This window comes from Carettochelys insculpta, chromosome 3 (assembly GCF_033958435.1).
Source record: "Carettochelys insculpta isolate YL-2023 chromosome 3, ASM3395843v1, whole genome shotgun sequence".
Taxonomy (NCBI): Eukaryota; Metazoa; Chordata; order Testudines; family Carettochelyidae; genus Carettochelys; species Carettochelys insculpta.
This window is the reverse complement of record NC_134139.1, coordinates 206,612,621-206,632,430: the sequence shown is the minus strand read 5'-3', so window position 1 is coordinate 206,632,430 and position 19,810 is coordinate 206,612,621. Positions and strand designations below refer to the sequence as shown.

The window sequence follows — 19,810 nt, the reverse complement described above, 5'->3', positions numbered from 1 at the left end:
CCCGCTGCATAGTAAGAAATGCAAACATGGTAGGCAATCAGCTTGGCTTAACAGGGAAATCGTTTACTTAAACTCAAAAAGGATGCATACAAGAAATGGAAATGTGGACAGTTGACTAAGGAGGAGTATAAACACATGGCTGGAGAGAGCCAGGGCGTAATCAGGAAAGTGAAAGCACAGTTGGAACTGCAGCTGGCAAGTGGTGTGAAGGGTAACAAGAAGGTTTTCTACAGGCATGTTAACAATAAATGGGTTATCAGAGAAGGTGTGGCGCTGTTACTGGTTGAGAGGGGTAATGTAGTGACAGATGATGTAGGAAAAGCTGAAGTACTCAATGCTTTTTTTGCCTCAGTCTTCACAGAATAAGTCAACTCTCACACTATGGTCTGAGACAATGCAGTATGGGAAGGTGGAGGGCAGCCATCTGTGGGGAAGGAAAAAGTTCTGAGCGATCTAGAAAAACTAGATGTACACAGATCCATGAGTCTGGATTTAATGCACCCAAGGATACTGAGGGAATTGGCAGATGTCATTGCCGAACCTTTGGCCATTATCTTTGCAGACTGTTGGGAGGTTGGCAGAGATCCTGGATGACTGGAAAAAGGCAAACATAATGACCATCTTTAAAAAGGGAAAGAAGGACAATCCAGGGAACTATAGATGGTCAGCCTTACCTCAATCCCTGGGAAAATAATGGAGGGGATCCTCAAGGAATCCATTTTGGAGTACTTGGAAGAGGGGAAAGTGATCAAAAGTAACCAACATGGATTCACTAGGGTCAAGTCCTCTATGACCAATCTGATTAGCTTCTATGACAAGGTAACAGACTCTATGGACATGGGAAAGTCAGTGGATATGATATACTTGACTTCAGCAAAGCTTTTGACATAGTCTCCCATAACATTCTTGCCCATAAGTTAAGGAAATATGGATTGGATCCTTGGACTATAAGATGGATAGAAAGCTGGCTTGACAGTCGGGCCCAATGGGTAGTGGTCAATGGGTCAATATATCTGGATGGCAGTTGGTTTCAAGCGGAGTGCCGCAAGGCTCGGTTCTTGGGCTGGTGTTTTTCACAATCTTTATTAATGACCTGGATGAGGGACTGGATTGCACCCTCAGCAAGTTAGCAGATGACACAATACTAGGGGGAGAGGTAGATAATGTTGGAAGGTAGAGAGAGTGCAGAGTGACCTGGATAAATTGGAGAAGAGGGCCAAAAAAATTCTGATGTGGTTCAACAAGGAGAAGTGTTGAGTCCTGCACCTGGGCCAGAAGAATCCCAAGCATTTTTACAGGCTGGGGACTGACCGGCTAAGCAGCAGTACAGTGGAAAGGGACGTAGGGGTTATGGTGGATGAAAGGCTGGATATGAGTAAACCGTGTGCCCTTGTAGCGAAGAAGGCTAACGGCATGCTAGGGTGCATTAGGAGGACCATTTCGAGCAGATCTAGAGAAGTGGTTGTTCCCCTCTCTTTGGCACTGGTGAGGCCACATCTGGAATATTGTGTCCAGTTTTGGGCCCCCCAGTATAAAAAGAATGTGGATGAGCTGGGGCAGGTTCAGTGGAGGGCAACAAAAATGATTAAGGGGCTGGAGCACAAGACTTATGGGGATAGGCTGAAGGAGCTGGGCTTGTTTAGTTTACAGAAGAGAAGACTGAGGGGTGATTTAATAGCAGCCTTCAACTTCCTGAAGGGGAGTGCTAAAGAGGAGGGTGAGAAACTCTTCTCAGTGGTGTCAGATGGCAGAACAAGGAGTAATGGTCTGAAGTTAAAGCGGGAGAGGTGTAGGTTAGATATTAGGAAAAACTACTTCACCAGGCGGGTGGTGAAGCATTGAAATGTGTTGCCTAGAGAGGTGGTGGATTCTCCATCCCTCGAGGTTTTTAAGTCCCAGTTTGACAAGGTCCTGGCTGGGATGACTTACTGGGGGTTGATCCTGCTTGAAGCAGGGAGCTGGACTAGATGACCTCCTGAGGTCCCTTCCAGCCCTATGATTCTATGAAACATGGTCCATACTGAGAGATGCAATATATGAATGTACCAAATCTGTGTTGAGTATCCTGATGTATGGTTCAGAGGCATGGACCACCTACTCCAACCAGGAGAAAAAATTGAACAGCTTCCATCTTTGCTGCCTCTGCAGAATTATGAATATCAACAGGCAAGATAAAGGTTCAAATACAGATGTCCTGTCAAGATCTGGCATACCCAACCTCACAGTGACCCTCAACAGCAGAAGACTATGATGGCTTGGTCATGTGAGAAGAATGGGTGATGAGTGTCTTCCCAAAATAGTCATAGTCATGAAGCTACTAGTCATCTCTCTTGCCTTGATTTCTGGGCTCTATCCTAAGATTTAGGGGAGGAATAGTCTTACGCTATGTCTATACTAGAAGCATCTGTTGACAGAAGTAACTGTCAACAGGGAAATCTACCTCTGGCAACAGATTGTATCTACATACAACTTGCTTTGTTGAAAGAGAACTGACAAACTGCTCTGCCTTCTGGTGACAGAAAGCGGAATGGCAGCTCTGTAAACAGGGCTTCCCGACAACTGGAAGCCCTCCCTGTCGACAGAAGTGGCTACACTGCACTTCTGTCGACAGTACTGTACCCAGAGATTGTTATGCCTCAAATTTTTGAGGGATAATAGTGTCGAGGCAAATGCAGAGTTCTGTCATGAATCTGGCGACAGAATGCTTTAAACATGTCAATACTCCCCGAGTTATGTCGACAGAAGCCGCGCCCCATCTGTCGACAGAACTCTCTAATGTAGGCCCAGCCTTAGTGATTAGTGCCAGGGATGGGATGACAGGAACTGGAGGACTCATAACAAAGTCAAGTTCAAGTGGTTACCTAAAACGAATGGACATCAGGACTTCTGGGGCCTACTCGTAGCTTCGCCACTGTAAATCACTTAACTTCTGTACCTGGGTGCCTCTTTTCTAAAACGGGGCCGAAAAAGGTTTGCTTCCCACAATAGTGTGGCTCAATGTAATTAATTATAAAGAACTGCACGGTCCTCGGTCAGCACGTGCTATAGAAAGACAGATATTATTTATCACCCTATTGCAATGGAAGATAATACCCCAGCTTTAAGTGTCATTTTGTGCTCTCTTACTATCTGTGGGTAAATTGCTACATATACTCAGTCCGCAGTCTGGAGACCTCTGTGAAATTCAGAGAGAGGAGGAAGCCATTTGAATAGATCTGTGCCAAGTGTGAGCTTGTCTCAAGCCTTTGTTCTTCAACTTTGCCTAGGGAGGTAATGCTACTTATGCCTCTGGAATGTGAAATAGTTTCAGGCAGAAAAAAGGGAACGCAGATCGCTGGTGTTGTCGCTCAGAATAAGTGCAGGGAGAGGGTAGTTGCAGTTGTGAATGCTGTTTGGGCTGCGGCTGGTGGAAATCCTACACTTGTGGGGACAAGCTTGTCAAAAGAATGATTTGGATGAGGAGAAATAGCACCACATACACCTGAGGGTTGCTAACCACACCCAGCTATTAGGACTTGCCTTGTTCCAGAGCTGTTCTGTCCACAGGATGAGGTGGGGCGGCTGCTCCAGGCCCTACCCTTTTTGGATGCTCCGTGGCAGCCACCTCATAGAGGGATCAAGGGATGATTACCTGGGGCAGGGCACAAGCAGTGGGTGTAGATGACAGCAGCAGCAGGGGGTCCTCTCTCCTCGGGCTTCCTGCCCCCACACTCACCATGTGGCATAAACAGCACCCTGCTCCACTCTGCACCCTCCTGGCCTGCCGAACCCTCCTCTCCGTCGGAGCAGGAAGTGGCCCCTGCTCCCCACCGCCCGTGGGCTCTGCAGGCTGGGAGGGCAGAGTGGAGCAGACTACCACTCAGGCCATGTGGTGAGGGCAGGGAGGGGAGAAGCTGCAGGGTGGTTACCCCCTGCTGTCCTGCATGCCCTGCCCCAGGTACTCCCTGGTCAGTCATGTCAGAGAGCGGGGGTCAGGGCCTATAGCACTGGGGAGGGTGGTTGTCTGGAGCCTCGTGCCTTGAGTGCTGGGGTGGGGGGTTCCCCTGGGCCTTGTCTCCCATCTATCCCCCCCAGAATGGCCCTTTCTTGTTGCATTGGATCATTGATCCATCAAATCTGGTATCCTGTTTTCCGCAGCTGGCCTATAGCTAATGATTCAGCCAAGAGGATAATTTCATAGTTTTGTAAAGCTGAAGGCCAAAAGGGATCACAAGCTCATCTTGTCTGACCTGTGCACCACAGTCCAGTAGTTTAATGCAGTTAACTCCCTGTTCAGCCCAACAGCCCGGATCAAGCTAAAGCATTTCAGTACACAGGCACGTAACCTTGTGTGCCACGGAAAGCATCGAAGTACCTCAGTGTCTGAGGATGACAGTGACAGACAATGTCCATGCAATGACAGAGAATGGATTAGGTGAGACATGCCAGGATGAACTGACCAGGTGATCCATGGTGGGGATGGTTTACACTCGTGGAGAGCATGGTCTAGTGATTGGGGCAGGCCCTGCCTCCTGCAGAGGAGTGTTTGGTAGGGAGCTATGTGGGGGACTCCAGCCCAGGGTCCTGCAAGGGCAACAAACGAGTCTGCCAGCCAAGAGTGCCTTCAGACTGCCCTCTGAGCTGCTTCCTACCACCCTTTCAGTTGTCCCCAGTTCACTGGGGCAGCTCAGCAGCTGGCATCACTACGTAGCCTGGCATTTAATGGTAAGTCTCTCCTTATTCAGGGGGCAGCTGCTTCCTCTTACGCCTGGGCCGGCCAATCAGGGCAGTTCTAAGTCTCCCCCGTTTAGGGGCAGGCCATCAACCAAGCACAGGGAGTCAACACATAAAGGACAATGCTTCCTCAGGGTCTTCCCGAAGGCAGGTCCTTCCTCCCCTCGGGGAGGGGCCCTCTGGCAGTTGTGGGTGGGAGAGATGCTGCCATCCCTCAGCCCCGCGGTGTCCAATATGCTCTCTGTTCACCGGGTGCGGCAAAGTGGACAGGGCAGTGTGGTGAAGCAACTCTTTAGAGCTGCATATGTGGAGTGCCCCCCACCCCACCGTGCATGCGCCCCACCACTCGGTGGGAAAGGTACGTGGTGGCAGCAGAGGTGGCTTCTCCCGCAGCTCAGGCTGGCGGGCCTCAGGGCGGCGGGGCTCACCGGCTCCGGTGAGTTATCAGCTGTTTGCATTAGGGGTGCCTGAGTGAGGGGGTGGTAGGATGTCTGGCTTGGGGGGGTGGCACCTGGCTGGGGGTGGGACGGGGGCCATGGCAATTGCTAAACTTTGTTTTGGACACCGCTGCCTCAGCCATTTTCTCAGGAGCTGCGAGGGGAGAGGGCGAAATGGGGCTGGGCCCAGAAAAGCGTGCTGCAGTCTGGGGAGTGATGTGGGTCACAGAGCGGTGGGCACAACAAAGCAGCAGGAACAGCGAATGAGACGCCACCAAAGGAGGGTGCCCTGCAGAAGAACTTGAGCTAATTCCTCAGAAGACCAGCAGGAAACACTATGGTGGTGAGACTGCACCCTTAAAAGCAACCAAGAAATAATCTGCAAGGAGAGCCCGGGCAAACAGGTGTGTTTGGCAGCTCTTTGGAATAGGAGCTTGATTTTTTTCTGCTCCCCATGTATTTTACAGATCTGGGATTACCGAAAAAATCTGCCACCACCATTCGCAAGCTTCATCTTTGGAAAATGCTAAGTATTACTGTTGTGAACTTTGTTACAGCCATTAACACAGTAGTCATGTGGGGGAGCCGGATCTGAAAAAGAAAGCAACGTTTTGCCATAACAAATGCAATATGATTAAAAACATAATGAATCAGACCAAAGGTCCATCTAGCCCAGGATTCTGTCTTCTGACAAGATCTAATGCCAGGTGCCCCAGAGGGAGTGAACCAAACAGGTAATCATCAGTTGTATTCCTCCCCTATCATTCATTCCCATTAGCTTCTGGCAAACAGAGCTTAGAGATACCATCCCTGCCCATCCTGGCTAATAGTCATTGATGGACTTATCCTAAAGAAACAGAAAGTAGTGACACTTTAGTAGACCCTGTTCTTATAACCTGATCCATTGCAGGAAGCCCTGTTATTCCTGCATAGAGCCCCACTGCAATTAGACTGCACAGACGCATAGGTCTACCCCTGTAGATCACATTGCAGGGCTGATGCTTTAATCAGGGAAAAAAAAGTAGTTCTGAGAATTTTCCAGATCTAAAGAAACGGGTCTGTCCCATGAAAGCTCATCACTTAATAAATTATTTTGTTAGTCTTTAAAGTGCTACAGGACTGCTTTTTTTGCTTTGTGAAGATACAGACTAACATGGCTACCTTTCTGGGATTAATCGGGGAAGTTTGCAGATAAGAGTGTTGGGAAGTAAAATGCATGAGTAGGGAGATGCCATGTTTATATTGTTCATTTTTGGAGCAGAACCAACATTTACACACTGTAGACGTGCTGTTCCTAAAAGAGTAAATGCTTGCACAGAACTGCATGATCCGAGCAGCCGAAGGACTGCTGGAAGAGAAGGGAGAGAGCTGAGTCAGCCAGAGGGAATAATTTTCTTTTACAAACTGTTTGTGCAGAAAGAGGTTTTATTAACATGAGACCAGACAACACAAGAGGTAAAACATGCAAGAACAGCTCTGATTAAGTATGGCCTGGGTAGGTACATATATTCCAATGATACTGTATGCATGTGACACCTGGGCAACATACAAGCATCATCTGAAGGCACTTGAACAATATTATCAATGCTGCTTCAAGAGAATCCTAAACAGCACTTGGGAGAATAGGTGCACAAACACCAGTGTCCTGGAAAAGTCGACCGTGACCAGCATTGAAGCCATTGTCCTTCACCAACAACGTTGCTGGACTGGTCTCGTGGTTCGGATAGCTGAGATTCTCTTTTCCAAATTGGAAGAAGGATGGAGGAGCATTGGGGACCAGAGGAAGCGATATAAGGACATGCTGAAGGCACTCTAGAAAAAGTGCAGCATCAGTGTTGACACTTGGAAGAACCTTCCCCAGGACCGTCCCCAGTGGAGAGCGGTAATCCATGAGGAGGTGGCAGACTTAGAGAGGTCCCACCACAGCACAGACTAGCAGAGATGAAGAAAAGAGCAGCAAAAATTGCCCATACCGTTCCAACAGCTACCAACACCTGTCCCTTCTGTGATAAGTCCTGCAGCTCCAGGATCAGGCTGATCAGCCATCAACAGATTCACAAATAGGAGGGTGACATGAAGACATCCTAGTCATTATCGAGTGACTGCTGAGATTATCATCCACCATGTTGGATAGGTGGGGCTGTGGCAAATAGGGACTGAGATGGCACTTAACAGCTGCCATCTTCCAGTTTTAATGGTGTTTGTGTCCAGGCTGTGATATCTTATTTACTTACCATATAAAATGCTTTCAAAATGCTCTGCAGATGGTGCAATCTATGAAAATCTGACCATTAGGGGTTTTGGTTATTTTTGTGTTTTCTTTTATTTAAAAGGTTAAGCAATACTTGTCAGAATAAATCAGAATAACTTGAAACTGTAGGTGGAAAAATACCTATTAAATCATCTAGTCCCATTTCACTGAGCCAGAGGATTATTCCCTAGGGCACAGTCTCCAGGTCCTTGAACTGCTAAGGTTTAAGTCTCCTAAGCAATGACGCTTTCACCCCTGCACTATTATATTCACATTCTTATACTGCAGTTCTCATCACAGTGTCTGAGGGCCTTCCAATAGCGCATTAAACAATAAGGTGTGCTTAGGGAAGTGTCTTGTTTTGACAGTGTCTTTGGTAAATACATACATTGCTCTGTATACCTTCTATCGCCTTGCCCAGCAACGACGGAGGGACCCAAACTCACAAAAGCTGCCTGCACAGCTGCCCGGCCCAGGACTGGGAGAGCAAGCCCAGAGGAGTCATATGCAGATGGCTACTCTCAACCCCCACCCCTTTCCCCACCCCAGGGAGGTGAAGGATCCATGCAACTCCCATAATCACCTGAGCTCTCCGTCTGGACACTGTGCTAGCTTTGCCGGGGTGGGGCCTCAAGGGGCAGAGGAGAGGAAGGGAACAGGGTTCACCCCAGCAAAAAGTAGAAGGGCCGGGCCTGTTCATTTCAAAAACTGGGAAGCCTTTGGGCTCGTGGTCCAGGTGCCCCTGTTTGCACAGTAGAAGGTTGTGAGGCTGGTGATGGGCCTTAGTTTCTGAGGGAATTTATGCCACTGCTTCAGGCCAGCCCTCAGGAAAGTCCTGTCTGCCCCACAGATGAGCTTTAGCCTTATTATTGAGAGTTCCACTGTACCAGAGAAGCAGAGCTGTCAACCATGGCCTTCACCCCAGGGCTTGCAGGTCTTCTAGGTATTCTGCTTCAGGGCACATTGCATATTAACAATAGGGCCTGAGACCTTGAACTTAATTCAAAATACTATAGGAAGGCAGCATAGGAAGCAGAGGGCAGATCGGAAATAAAAGCCTGTGCTAGCTGCAGTTTCCTAATTGGGTATACTGCATAGTTGTTTTGCAGCTAACAAGCGACAATGGTGTGAATAACTGAGGTCAGATTATTGTCCTACAGGGTGGGATGAAGTCTCTTGGCCAGAGAGAGTAGACAGCTTTACCTGTGGATGTACAGTAAACTCTTTCCTATCTGGTAGCCCCAGGACTGGGGTGTTGCTGGATATTCAAAGATTCTGGATAATAGAGAGGTATACCTAGCAGTGCATAACACTACAGAAAAAACAAAATTAGATGTTAAGAAACAAACAAGCATGTATGCAGAGTACTTTATTTACCAACGACAGTAGTATTGTACACTGTAAACTCATACTGTGTTTGCTGTATTTATTTGTATTTACTTTCACTACACTGTACGTATGGAAAATGTAACTAAAATTTACTTATAGTTAAAATGCCTGTTCTTTGAGATTTCCGGATAATAGAATGCCGGATATGAAAGAGTTTACTGTATGAGAGCTCAGAATCAGTGAGGAATCGAAGAGTACTTACAGATCCGTGGCCAAAGATATGTTTTCTGCCAAAGATCCCTTTGGCATCTGACTAAATTTCCTGCAACCCTGTCATTTTCTTATACGTACATTTTATGTTATTATTCAGCTAGGTCGGCTTATTTTTAAAAAGTGTAATTTAAAATCATACTCACAGGTAAAGTCAAATTTAATGTAACTCTCATCATATTTCCTCATTTCTGTGTTTGCATTAATGCTTTGCACTTCTGTATTTTTATCTTTCACTGCAGGGACAATTATTGCTCATGCTTCACAATCATTAAAGACACTTGTTTTTACTTTGATCCTGTTGGCTTCATGTTCCTTTCAGTTGTAGATATATTTTTACTTGTTAAGGATTTTACTTTTTAACCCCTTATCCATTTTTGTCATATCACCCTAATTTTCACTTCATCTAAAATGCTATGAACCCAGCTACTGAGTTAAGATGCCTCCAAAAATACACAGTTTTGTGGTCCCAGGATTTCCTGGACTCAGTTCCCAGCTGCACCAGAGAGTCCTGAAGCCCTACACATTTTACTTGTATTTCTTTCCCCTGCTAAATAGGGTAATAGTTTTCCATCTTGTAAAAATATTGAGAGGCTTGATGTCTGCGGCAGAAAAAGTACTTGTAGGCCATATATCAAGGAACATGATATTATCAGGACACCCCCATCAGTATGGACTGTCCCAATAGCTGGAGTTTTGCTTCATGGAGGATACAATTTTTTTTCCCTCAAGTGATGTCCTCTGCACAGTGCAACCCCATAAACACTGAGCAAAACTCCTGGAATACCGTTCTGGCCCTGGTTTAAGGGATGGATCCCAGAATAACACACCATAGAGGACCCTATTTGGGAACCACTGTCTTAAAGTATGGACTGAATTGACAAATGTTTGGTATTCCTAATCAACTAAAGCAGACTGCACCAGGACTGCATACTCCTCAAATACTTACCTCTTCCTAGCAGCATCACCTCTGGGTTACTCCAGTTCAGCCAGCTGTTCTGCATTCATGGCCTTAGTTCATTCATCGTGGTAGTAGTTGTGTGGCCGTATGAGATGATGGTGAGTAGGCCTGTGCCATCTGCATATTGCTTGCCCTTGAGTCCATGTGACCTCCCCTGATCACTTTGTTCTTACATATAAATGTTGAAACAGACTGGAGAGAGAATCAATCCTTGTGTAACCCCTAGGGACTGAACCCATTGACAAGGGAGCGTGAAGTCTCTGCTTTACAGCCTTAGCTACAAGCCAGCTGGCTTTCAGCTCGTGGTACAGGTCCATGGCTTTAACCCCTAAGGTTGCAGGTTCAATCCCACAGGGCAAGGAGTGGGGCCCGTTGGCTTTATGCTTGGAATAGCCACACAAGTGAGGAGGTGTAATGGCAGAGTTGTAGTTTTCCCTCACTACTCTTTGGGTGCATTCCTCTAGACTCAAATCTGTCTCTCCACTCGAGAGTTTTGGCAACAGAAGGGGCCTTCTGTCGATATAACTTAGGGAGCATCTACACACACAAAGCATTCTGTCAACAATCTTAACAGAACTCAGCATTTGTCTGGACAGTGTTATCCCTCGAAAATCTGAGGAACAAAGCGCTGTCGACAGAGTTCTGTCGACAGGAGTGCAGTGTAGACACGTCTGTCGACAAAGAGGGCTTCCGGTTCACCAGGCAGCCCTATTTTGCAGAGCTTCCCGTCTGCCATTCTGTCGACAAACTGTCAGAATCTCCCCCGCCGCCCCCCAGAGTTGTGCCTCAAGCCTCATTGTTTAGAAGAATTAAAACTAAATACTAAGTAGTATATCTTACAGAAAAAAAACAAAGAGAATTCCTGTGGCATGCATCTGACGAAGCAGGTCTTTGCCCACGAAAGCTTATGATCCAAAATATCTGTTAGTCTATAAGGTGCCACAGGACTTCTCATTGTTTTTGCAGATACAGACTCCACAGCTACTCCTCTAATATCTTAGAAAGCAATTCTGCACTGAGTGATGCAAATGAAAAACTGCATTGCAGATTAACATAATAGAATTGACAAAGAAATGATCTATGACTATTGAACAGATTACAGCAGTGGACACTAATTAGTAATTCTATTAATAACCAATTCTAGCTATATGTGGTTTCTCTGACTTCCAAAAAAAGGCACTGTAACCAGGAAGACTCATTATTGAAAGAGAGCAACTAAGGTGTAAGATTACAACCAGGTAAACCAAAAGGTTTGCCCTACTGCCTTGTGGGTTATCCTGGGAAGGAGCAAGGCTAAGGGAGTAAACCTTGACAGAAAATCCAGAGAGGAGTCCTAAGGCGGTTCTGTGCCAACTTCTGGCATTGACCCGGCAACTCCTGCTGCTGAGCTGGTACCAGACGTAGAGGTTACCCTCTCCTTTGAGCTATACCTGTAAAGCCGAGAGGGGGACACTGGCGTCTGGGCAGCCCAGAGTCCAAAACAAAAAATTGTCTAGGCTCACACCTGGAGAGGTACTCCAGAATCGCTTAACAGCATTGATCCATAGTCTACGTAGACTGAAGGATGCCAACTACTACTACTAAACCAAAAGGTGAAGAAAAAACTCCTTCAAGTGGGTCTTTGCCCAGGAAAGTTTATGCTCCAAAATATCTGTTAGTCTATAAGGTGCCACAGGACTTCTTGTTTTTTTTGAAGATACAGACTAACTCGGCTCCCTCTCTGATACTTTCCTCCAATAGCTTTAGCTGTAATGTTAACGATATAAGACAAAACTAAAAAAGTCTTGGTCACATACAATAAGGGATCACATGGTATCAGCAAACAGGCAGAAATAAGTCATTTTAATTTCCGCTTAGAGGATGATATGCATCGCATTCATACCAGAAAGCAATATCAGAGACAGGGATCTCTTCTCAAACAAGCCCTCCTCGGGAGACACCAACTTACAAATCCGTCATTTTAAAGAAAAGCACAGGCTAGGCACATTCAGGAGAGGTTGTTCCTGCTCTTAGCCCTACATTTACCTCAATGATTTTGCTTTTTTAATGAATGCTCTTTGGGAACTAGGGTGCCTCATTTTTAATTTAATTCCTGGCATCGTTCCAGGTCTCATGAACTTCTGCAACAGGCAAGCAGGCGTCAGCCCGACGAGGACATTGCTTGGGATTGGAGGGTAGGGATGGGTATCGCTCAGTGTCTGGTTAATATCAATCTGGCATTTCAACACCTGATGGAGAGCCATTGCCAAAGCTGTAGAGATGGGGTGTTTCTCTCCATTTACTCTCGGCATTGCTGCTCAGACTTGGAGGTTTGAGTTCAGAGGAAGTTACCCCCCAGCCCTTCATTTAAAGATCGAATTTGGCCCTGGAAGCCGCACAATAGGAGAAAGCCTCCATGACGACAGTGGTTCTTAGACTTCTACATATTGCGGACAGCTCTTTTCGTGGAAGGCTTCCCACACAACACCAACCCTGAGACAGCAGTGCTGCTTGGGTACATTGATTAGCCCAGCATCGAAGAAGTAAGATAAAAAATAAACATCCTGTAATGGAATGGTAGTGGCTCATGGCTGACAACCCCTGTTTCACATCTATGTCACCTGTTTCTTTGGCTCCTGGCCTTTACATTCAGCACCGAATATCCCTTGCTTCCTGCATCTTCCCCTGATCTGGCTCCTTTGCAGCATGGTTCAATTCCATGCAAGTTAGCCACTCCTCTGATTCTAGGGTCACTCTTTGATTTGCTCATGATTAAACTTGCACCCGAGAAGCACCTGTGGGGCCTGCCATGTAATAGCAATGATCTTTCATTACAAATTAGGGTTTTTACCCGTACTTGATGTTTCTGAACCTCAGGGCATTCGGCTACATTCGGCTCAGTCACTGAAGTCTCAAGATTGGCACACGGAAGCTCCAATTAAACTGAGTAAATGATACAGTGCCAATAATGGGAGACTCAATCAGGATGATTTCCCTGGATTCCTCCAATGACCCTCCTCCAACGTTCAGAGAGAAAGGTTGCAAAAGAAGGTAGGAGAAAAATGGGTGAATGTAAAAAGCAGCAAGTCAACCTACATCATAGTCGCGTGATTATTAATTGCCAGAGGCAAAACAGCTGTTCCTGAAACAATTTGCAGGATGAGATTCTGCATTCTGTAAGCTGAAGGAAACAGAGAGGACTGGGTTCAATGGGATGACAGATGCATTGGATAGAGGTCACAGTGAGCAGGAGAAATGACTGGGGAACCTATCAAGTTTGGTGCTCATAGAGACCACCAGCAGATCACCTCCTAGACTAGCAATGAACAAATTGGCATCTGTCCAGATTCAAATTCAAGTATTAAGATGTGTAATTTGTTGGATCTTAGCACAAGTTTGGGGTAAAAATGGCCTCTCAGGTAGGACAGTCCTTGTTCATATAGGGCTCAGGCATATAGTCCATTGTAGCCACTGTACAAAGCACATACAGGAGATGACACCAGCGAGGGTTTATAACATTTTCTGTTCAACGCATTTATTAAATAGGCTTTTGAAAATAACTTCTCCGATTATAAATGCATTAAAGTCTCTTCCAACATTTTATGTGAAATTTGACTACTGGCAAGTTCTGGACTGCCTCTGGCCATGAAGAGGCCCCAGCCTGATGGCTCTGTTCAGGTCTTCAAAACCTAGCAAGCTGCCAGGCCCAGCTGGGACAGAGACCCGCACAGAACTCTGGTGACCTTACACTGCCAGTAAGCTCTAGAGAACCCCTTTTGGTGTCATGACTAGTCCTTAAGGTTCTGCTCCCATGAGAATGGCCATACTGGGTCAGACCAAAGGGCCATCAAGCCCAGTATTCTGTGTGCCGACAGTAGCCAAAACCAGGTGCCCCAGAAGGAGTGGGCTAAACAGGTATTGATCAAACAATCTCTCTCCTGCCACTCATCTCCAGCTTCTGACAAACAGGGACACCATTCCTTACCCATCCTGGCTGATAGCCATTAATGGACCTAACCTCCATGAATGTATCTAGCTATTTTTAAAACCCTGTTATAGTCCTAGCCTTCACAGCCTCCTCTGGCAAGGAGTTCCACAGGTTGACTGTGAGCTATGTGAAGAAGAACTTCCTTTTATTTGTTTTGAACCTGATGCCCATTAATTTCACTTGGTGTCCTCTAGTTTTGATATTATGGGAGTAAGTAAATAATTTTTCCTTGTTGACTTTTTCCACACCACTCATAATTTTATATACCTCAATCATCACCCCCCTTAGTCTCCTCTTTTCTAAGCTGAAAAGTCCTCTTCATATGGGACCGCTTCCAACCTCTAATCATTTTAGTTGCCCTTTTTTGAACCCTTTCTAATGCCAATAGCTTTTTTTGAGAGAGGGGACCACATCTGTACTCAGTATTCAAGAATTGGGTGTATCATGATTCTATATAAGGGCAATAAGATATTCTCTCTCTTATTCTCTATCCCTTTTGTGAAGAAACTTGAGGAAAAACACCTTCCGTTAATGGAAGCAGAAGGAGAATAATTGAATATTGAGGCCGCTATTTTCAAAAGAACTCCAGATCCTATTTAGATACCTAAATAAGTGGCTAGACTTTCAAGACCTTAGTACAATGGGTGCTGATCTTTCTAAAAATCTGGCCTTAGGTGGCACCATGGCTGGCAGCTACCAAAGTGCATAACTGAGTTAAAGGATTTATAAGCTCTGCAGGCAATATCTGTTCTGGATTTTCATTTAAAAAACACACACACCCTGGTAGAGAAATAAATGCTATGAACAAGCTCTGCAGATGCCACAGGGAGCTGCACAGGGTGGAACTACAAAGAATGAGAGACTGAAAAGCTGGGGCATGAAGGATGTTACCTCAGGCTTGCCACACATGTAGTGCAGCCTCTTCTTTGCATGGAGAAAGTGAGTACAGAAAAGTTATTTACTTGTTCCCATAATATAAGAACTAGAGGACACCAAATGAAATGAATGGGTAGTAGATTCAAAACTAATAAAAGAACATTTTTCCTTCACACAGCGCACAGTCAACCTGTGGAACTCCTTGCCGGAGGAGGCTGTGAAGGCCAGCACTCTAACAGAGTTTAAAATAGAGCTTGATAAATTTTTGGAGGTTAGGTCTGTAAATGGCTATTAGCCAAGGGTAAAGTGTGGTGCCCCTAGCCTTTAGTCAAAGGCTGGAGACAGATGGCAGGAGACAAATCGCTTGACCATTGTCTTCGGTTCACCTCCTCTGGGGCACCTGGCACTGGCCACTGTCAGCAGACAGGATACTGGGCTGGATGGACCTTTGGTTTGAGCCAGTATGGCCGTGCTTATGTAACCCCAATCCCCCTGCCCCTCCCCTCCTTCCACCAGCCCACAGTTATGGACGGCTACTTTGCCTGGCAAGTCCACATCTCCAGCTGGCTATGCCACATTGTCTGCTCTACTACCAGCCTCCCTACCCTCCTCCTGTCCCTCCCCAGCCCTGAGCACAGCCCCACCCCATGCACTGCCAACCCCCACGCCGGCAGGGAATGTGACGGCGCAGGTCCTTGGGCCGAGTAGGGCACCAAAGATCTTAAGGATGGCCCTGTTGCCACTGTTTTATTGCTGCTTTGGATGGCCAGTCTTACATGCTCACTGCTGCACTTGGTACGACCACTGCGGGAACACTGTGTCCAGTTCCCACACTCACTGTTCAAGGAGGAGGTTGAGAAACTGGAGAGAGTTCAGAGAAAAGCCACAAAAATGCTGGAGCAATTAGACAGCCTGTCTTCCAGTGACAGGCACAGCTCGTTCCACCTCTTCGGCTTACCAAAGAGAAGAGGAAGGGCTGATTTAATTACAGTCTGCAGGTAGCTACATGGGAAAAATAGCTTTAATAATAGGCTCTTCAGTCTAGCAGACAATAGTATGATCTGATGCAATGGCTGGAGTTGGAGGCTAGACAAATTCAGACAGGAAATAAGGTGTAGCATTTTTAACATTAGGAGTAATTTATCCTTGGGACCATTTACCAAGCATTGTGCTGGATTCACCATCACTAACATCTTTTACACCCAACTGGGATGGTTTTCTAGTAGCTTGGCTCTAGGAATTGGTGGAGGGATGTTCTCTGGCCCGCGTTATACAGGAGGCCAAACTTGATTGCTACAGTAAGAACGGCCTCACTGGGCAGACCAATGGTCCATCTAACCCAGTGTCCTGTCTTCTGACTAATGGCCAATGCCTGATCCCTCAGAGGGAGTAAACAGAACAGGGTAGCATCGAATGATCCAGCCCCTATCACCTTTCTCCAGCCTCTGACACACAGAGGCTAGGGACACCATTCCTACCCACCCTGGCTAATAGCCATTGATGGACCTAACCTCCATGAATTTATCTAGCTCTTTTTTGAACCCTATTAAAGTCCTGGTCTTCACCACCTCCTCTGGCAAGAAGTTCCACAGGCCTCCAGTGTGCTGTGTGAAGAAAAACTTCCTTTTGTTAGTTTTAAACCTGCTCCCATTCATTTCATTTGGTGACCCTCAGTTTTTTTGTTATGGGAACAAGTAAATAACTTTCCCTTATTTGCTTTTTCCACACCAGTCATGATTTTATAGACCTGTAGCCTATCCCCCCCTTAGTCTCCTTTTTTCTAAACTGAAAAGTCCCGGTCTTTTTAATCTTCTTCATATGGCAATGTAATGCCTCAGTGGTCCTGGCACTTATAGGCTGGCAAGCATAAATTCAGTACCAGGCCAATTGCTTGAAACTAAAGTAAAGAACAGCGTTAGCAGATTTATAAACATGATCTACTGGGGAAGAGTGAAAAAGGCTTAAATAAAGGGAAATCATACCTCACCAATCTATTAGAATTCTTTTAGGGGATCAATAAGCACATGGACAAGGATAATGCAGGGGATACAGTCTACTTGGGCTTTCAGAATCGGAACACATACCAAGATCAGTAATAAAAATTAAGTTGGGTATGGAACAGCTTGCATATGAGGCGTGGGGAGATGTTCAGTTTAGAAAAGTGATAACAAAATGACGGCAGTGGTGGCTGGGGGAGATAGACTATAAAAATTCTGGCGTGGAGAAAATGAACAGGCAAGTGTTATTTTTCTCTCCACAAAACAGAGACTCGGGGCCCATCCAATGAGATTAATAGGCAGCAGGTTTAAACCAACCACAAGAATGTATTTCTTCACACAACCCACTTAACCTGTGGACTCAATACAGTAAACCTCAATTTAACAGACCACTTGTGGGAGCGGGTTGTCCGTTGTTCCCAAAGGTCCAATAAATGTGAGGGTTTACTGCCCCCGCCAGGCTCCCTGATGTCCAGTCTCGCCATGCCCCACAAAACAAAAACAAGACAAACCCCCTCACTTACCAGAGCTGCCACAGCACAAGCCACTGGACCTCCACCTGGCTGGCGCCTCACCACGTGCGGCTAGAGGCACCCTGCCAGTGCAGCTGGCAGAGCCACCATGCAGCTTGGAGCAGCTGCCGCAGGGCGGGGCACAAGTGCCATCTGCCCATGTACGTCCCCCATCCCCAGCGGCTGCAGTGGAGAAGGAGGTGGCGGCTCCTCCAGGCCATGGCAAAAGTAAGTCCCCTACTTGTTGGGGGGCAGGGGCACAGGGGGAGGGATTTAGGATTTTACTGAGCCCAGAGGATTTCAGGAACAACAGGGAGGACGTCCGTTGTTCCCAAAGTTCATTAAATCAGGGTCTGTAAAGTCGAGGGTTTACTGTACTTGGGGATACCATGAAGGCCAGAAGTATAACTTAGTTAAAAACAGAATTAGGTAAGCCCAGGGAGGAGATGGTCCAGTAATGGCTTTAGCAAGGCTGTTGTTTTCTGGAAATTGCTGCTATTGCTGTGTTTTTCCTCAAAATGACTCATTTTCTGGGCATCTGTTTACAGGGTGTGCAAGACACACAAGGTCTCCACACCAAGATTCCTTCCTGCAGACACCTGATACAACCCCAGGGCACAGAGCAGAGGCTGGGAGCTGGCTGTTGTTGGGACTTGCTGCTAACTTCTCCCTTCCTGCTACAGGCCCAGACTCAGCATAACTACCACCAAGCCTCCCCGGTGGGGACCGGGCACTTGGCTGGGGTGCTGGGCTTCCTTGCTCTGTGGCAGAGCTGACAGTGCTCATGCCAGCTTTCAGAAGTGTCTTCAGAGCCTTGCCCTCACTCATTTCTGGTGTCAGGAACACGAATAAGAAGTTGCTTCAAATATTCTATAATAAGGTTGGAGTGAGAATGAAGGAGCCGCGATTTCCCCAGAATTTGTTATGACCTGCACAACTTACGGGGTATTAATCAATCTCTTTTTGTTACACTTCAGCTTGCTAACCTTCTACAACTGAACTGTTTAAAGCAGAACAGGTAATGTATTTAACAGATACTTACAGTAGGTGAAGATATAATACAGGGTTACAAAAACAACAATCATCCTTGCGAGGTGCTAGCTACCTAACCAGACACTTTCTTCTCTATTCTAGCTATATGGTACTGGTTTCTGAGTCTTTCGCGACCTGCCCAAAGGTTTTCAGGGCAGGCGGGAGGAGCAGGCAAAGGTGATCAGTCCTAGCTGCTGCAGACAGGATTTGGTCTTCTCCAGTCTCCAGGAGATCCTCCTCGACTTCTTCCCACAGTTTGTATTTATAGTTTGCCATCCCTTTGCTCCGCCCTAATTCTGGAACTTTCCACTCTGTTCCTCCCTTACTTTCCTTATACGGTTCACCATACCATTACATGTTCATGTAGTGTTACATGTTCATTTGCTTCCTTATTTGGTAGTTGGTTAACCCCACTGGCTGGATCTACATGTAGATCTAATTTATTGCTTAGAGATCTTTAAAAACTGCACCTGTATCCGTTTAACTATTACAGCCTCTTGTCCTTGCATTACTGCTCCTTCCTTTATATAGATAGGTCCTGAACGAGGTGACAACAAGAATACCTCCAGGCCTCTGGCAGTAAACACAATGTGAGTTCCCATGCAATACACCTGAGAAGCATGGCCAGTACGTTTAGGCCAAGGCAGGATGTTTTTCCACACGGTGCACAGAGCTGGCTCTAGCCCTCAGTATTACAAGACTGCAGGGCCTCGATTTACGCAAGGGTTGTGTTCCCACGGACCCTCGCGTAACTGGAATGTTCACACCTCCACATTAGCTACTGACAACGGGCCACATCCCCCCTGACTGAACTGACTTGATTTCTCCTCTCTTGATGTTCACAACTCCAGATTAACTGCTGATAATGGGCTATCTCCACCCTAACTGAATAGACCTCGTGAGCTCTGGCCCTCCCCTTTACTGAGACCTCCTCTTTAAACCCTCCTCTGAAAGCCCCCCCACTCACGCATCTGATGAAGCGGGTCTTTGCCCACCAAAGCTTATGCTCCAAAATATCTGTTAGTCTATAAGGTGCCACAGGACAACCTGGTACAGATTGTTCAGCAGGGCTGGGTTTAGGGCCAAGCAATCCAAGTGTCCGCCCGCTGTGCTGGGCTTGCGGGACACTGTGGGAAGTGCTGTTTGTGGGGTTAGCGGCCAAGGGAAAATAGCACGTCTGAAGTAAAATATCGCAGACGTTCTGCAGAGGGATTCATTTCTCACAAACCTCTGGGCCATTGGAGACTCTCGCTGCAGCTTCGAGACTTTGAGAATCACATCTTCCTCCAAGCTCTTGGGCTACAAAGGCAATCAAAAATAAGGTATTCAACAGTGTAACAAACGGAAGGAGGGCACCAAAGATGTTCCCCAGCTGAGGCACTGTTTGGTCCAGGACTGGCCCTGTTGTTAAGCATAAGGAGTTAACACATAGTGGTGACACTGAGCCAGTGAAGGTTGAGTAAGG

General features: G+C 46.5%; 1 protein-coding gene across 3 annotated transcripts in view; it reads right to left on the bottom strand.

The window, feature by feature from the left end:
• Positions 1-19,810, bottom strand: part of MTMR9 (myotubularin related protein 9) — a 75,510-nt gene that overhangs the window by 15,388 nt on the left and 40,312 nt on the right. Inside the window, exons 11-12 of one of the 3 annotated variants that reach the window (XM_074991485.1) lie at positions 19,574-19,644; positions 5,632-5,741 (exon numbers count right to left, since the gene is read on the bottom strand). The exons of 1 other annotated variant lie outside the window; for it this stretch is intronic. In XM_074991485.1, the coding sequence (XP_074847586.1) occupies positions 5,723-5,741; positions 19,574-19,644 (90 nt within the window). In that variant the 3' untranslated portion in view covers positions 5,632-5,722. Of the gene's footprint in view, positions 1-5,631; positions 5,742-19,509; positions 19,645-19,810 lie in introns of those variants that run through there. One more of the 3 variants, XM_074991487.1, reaches the window with a different exon arrangement.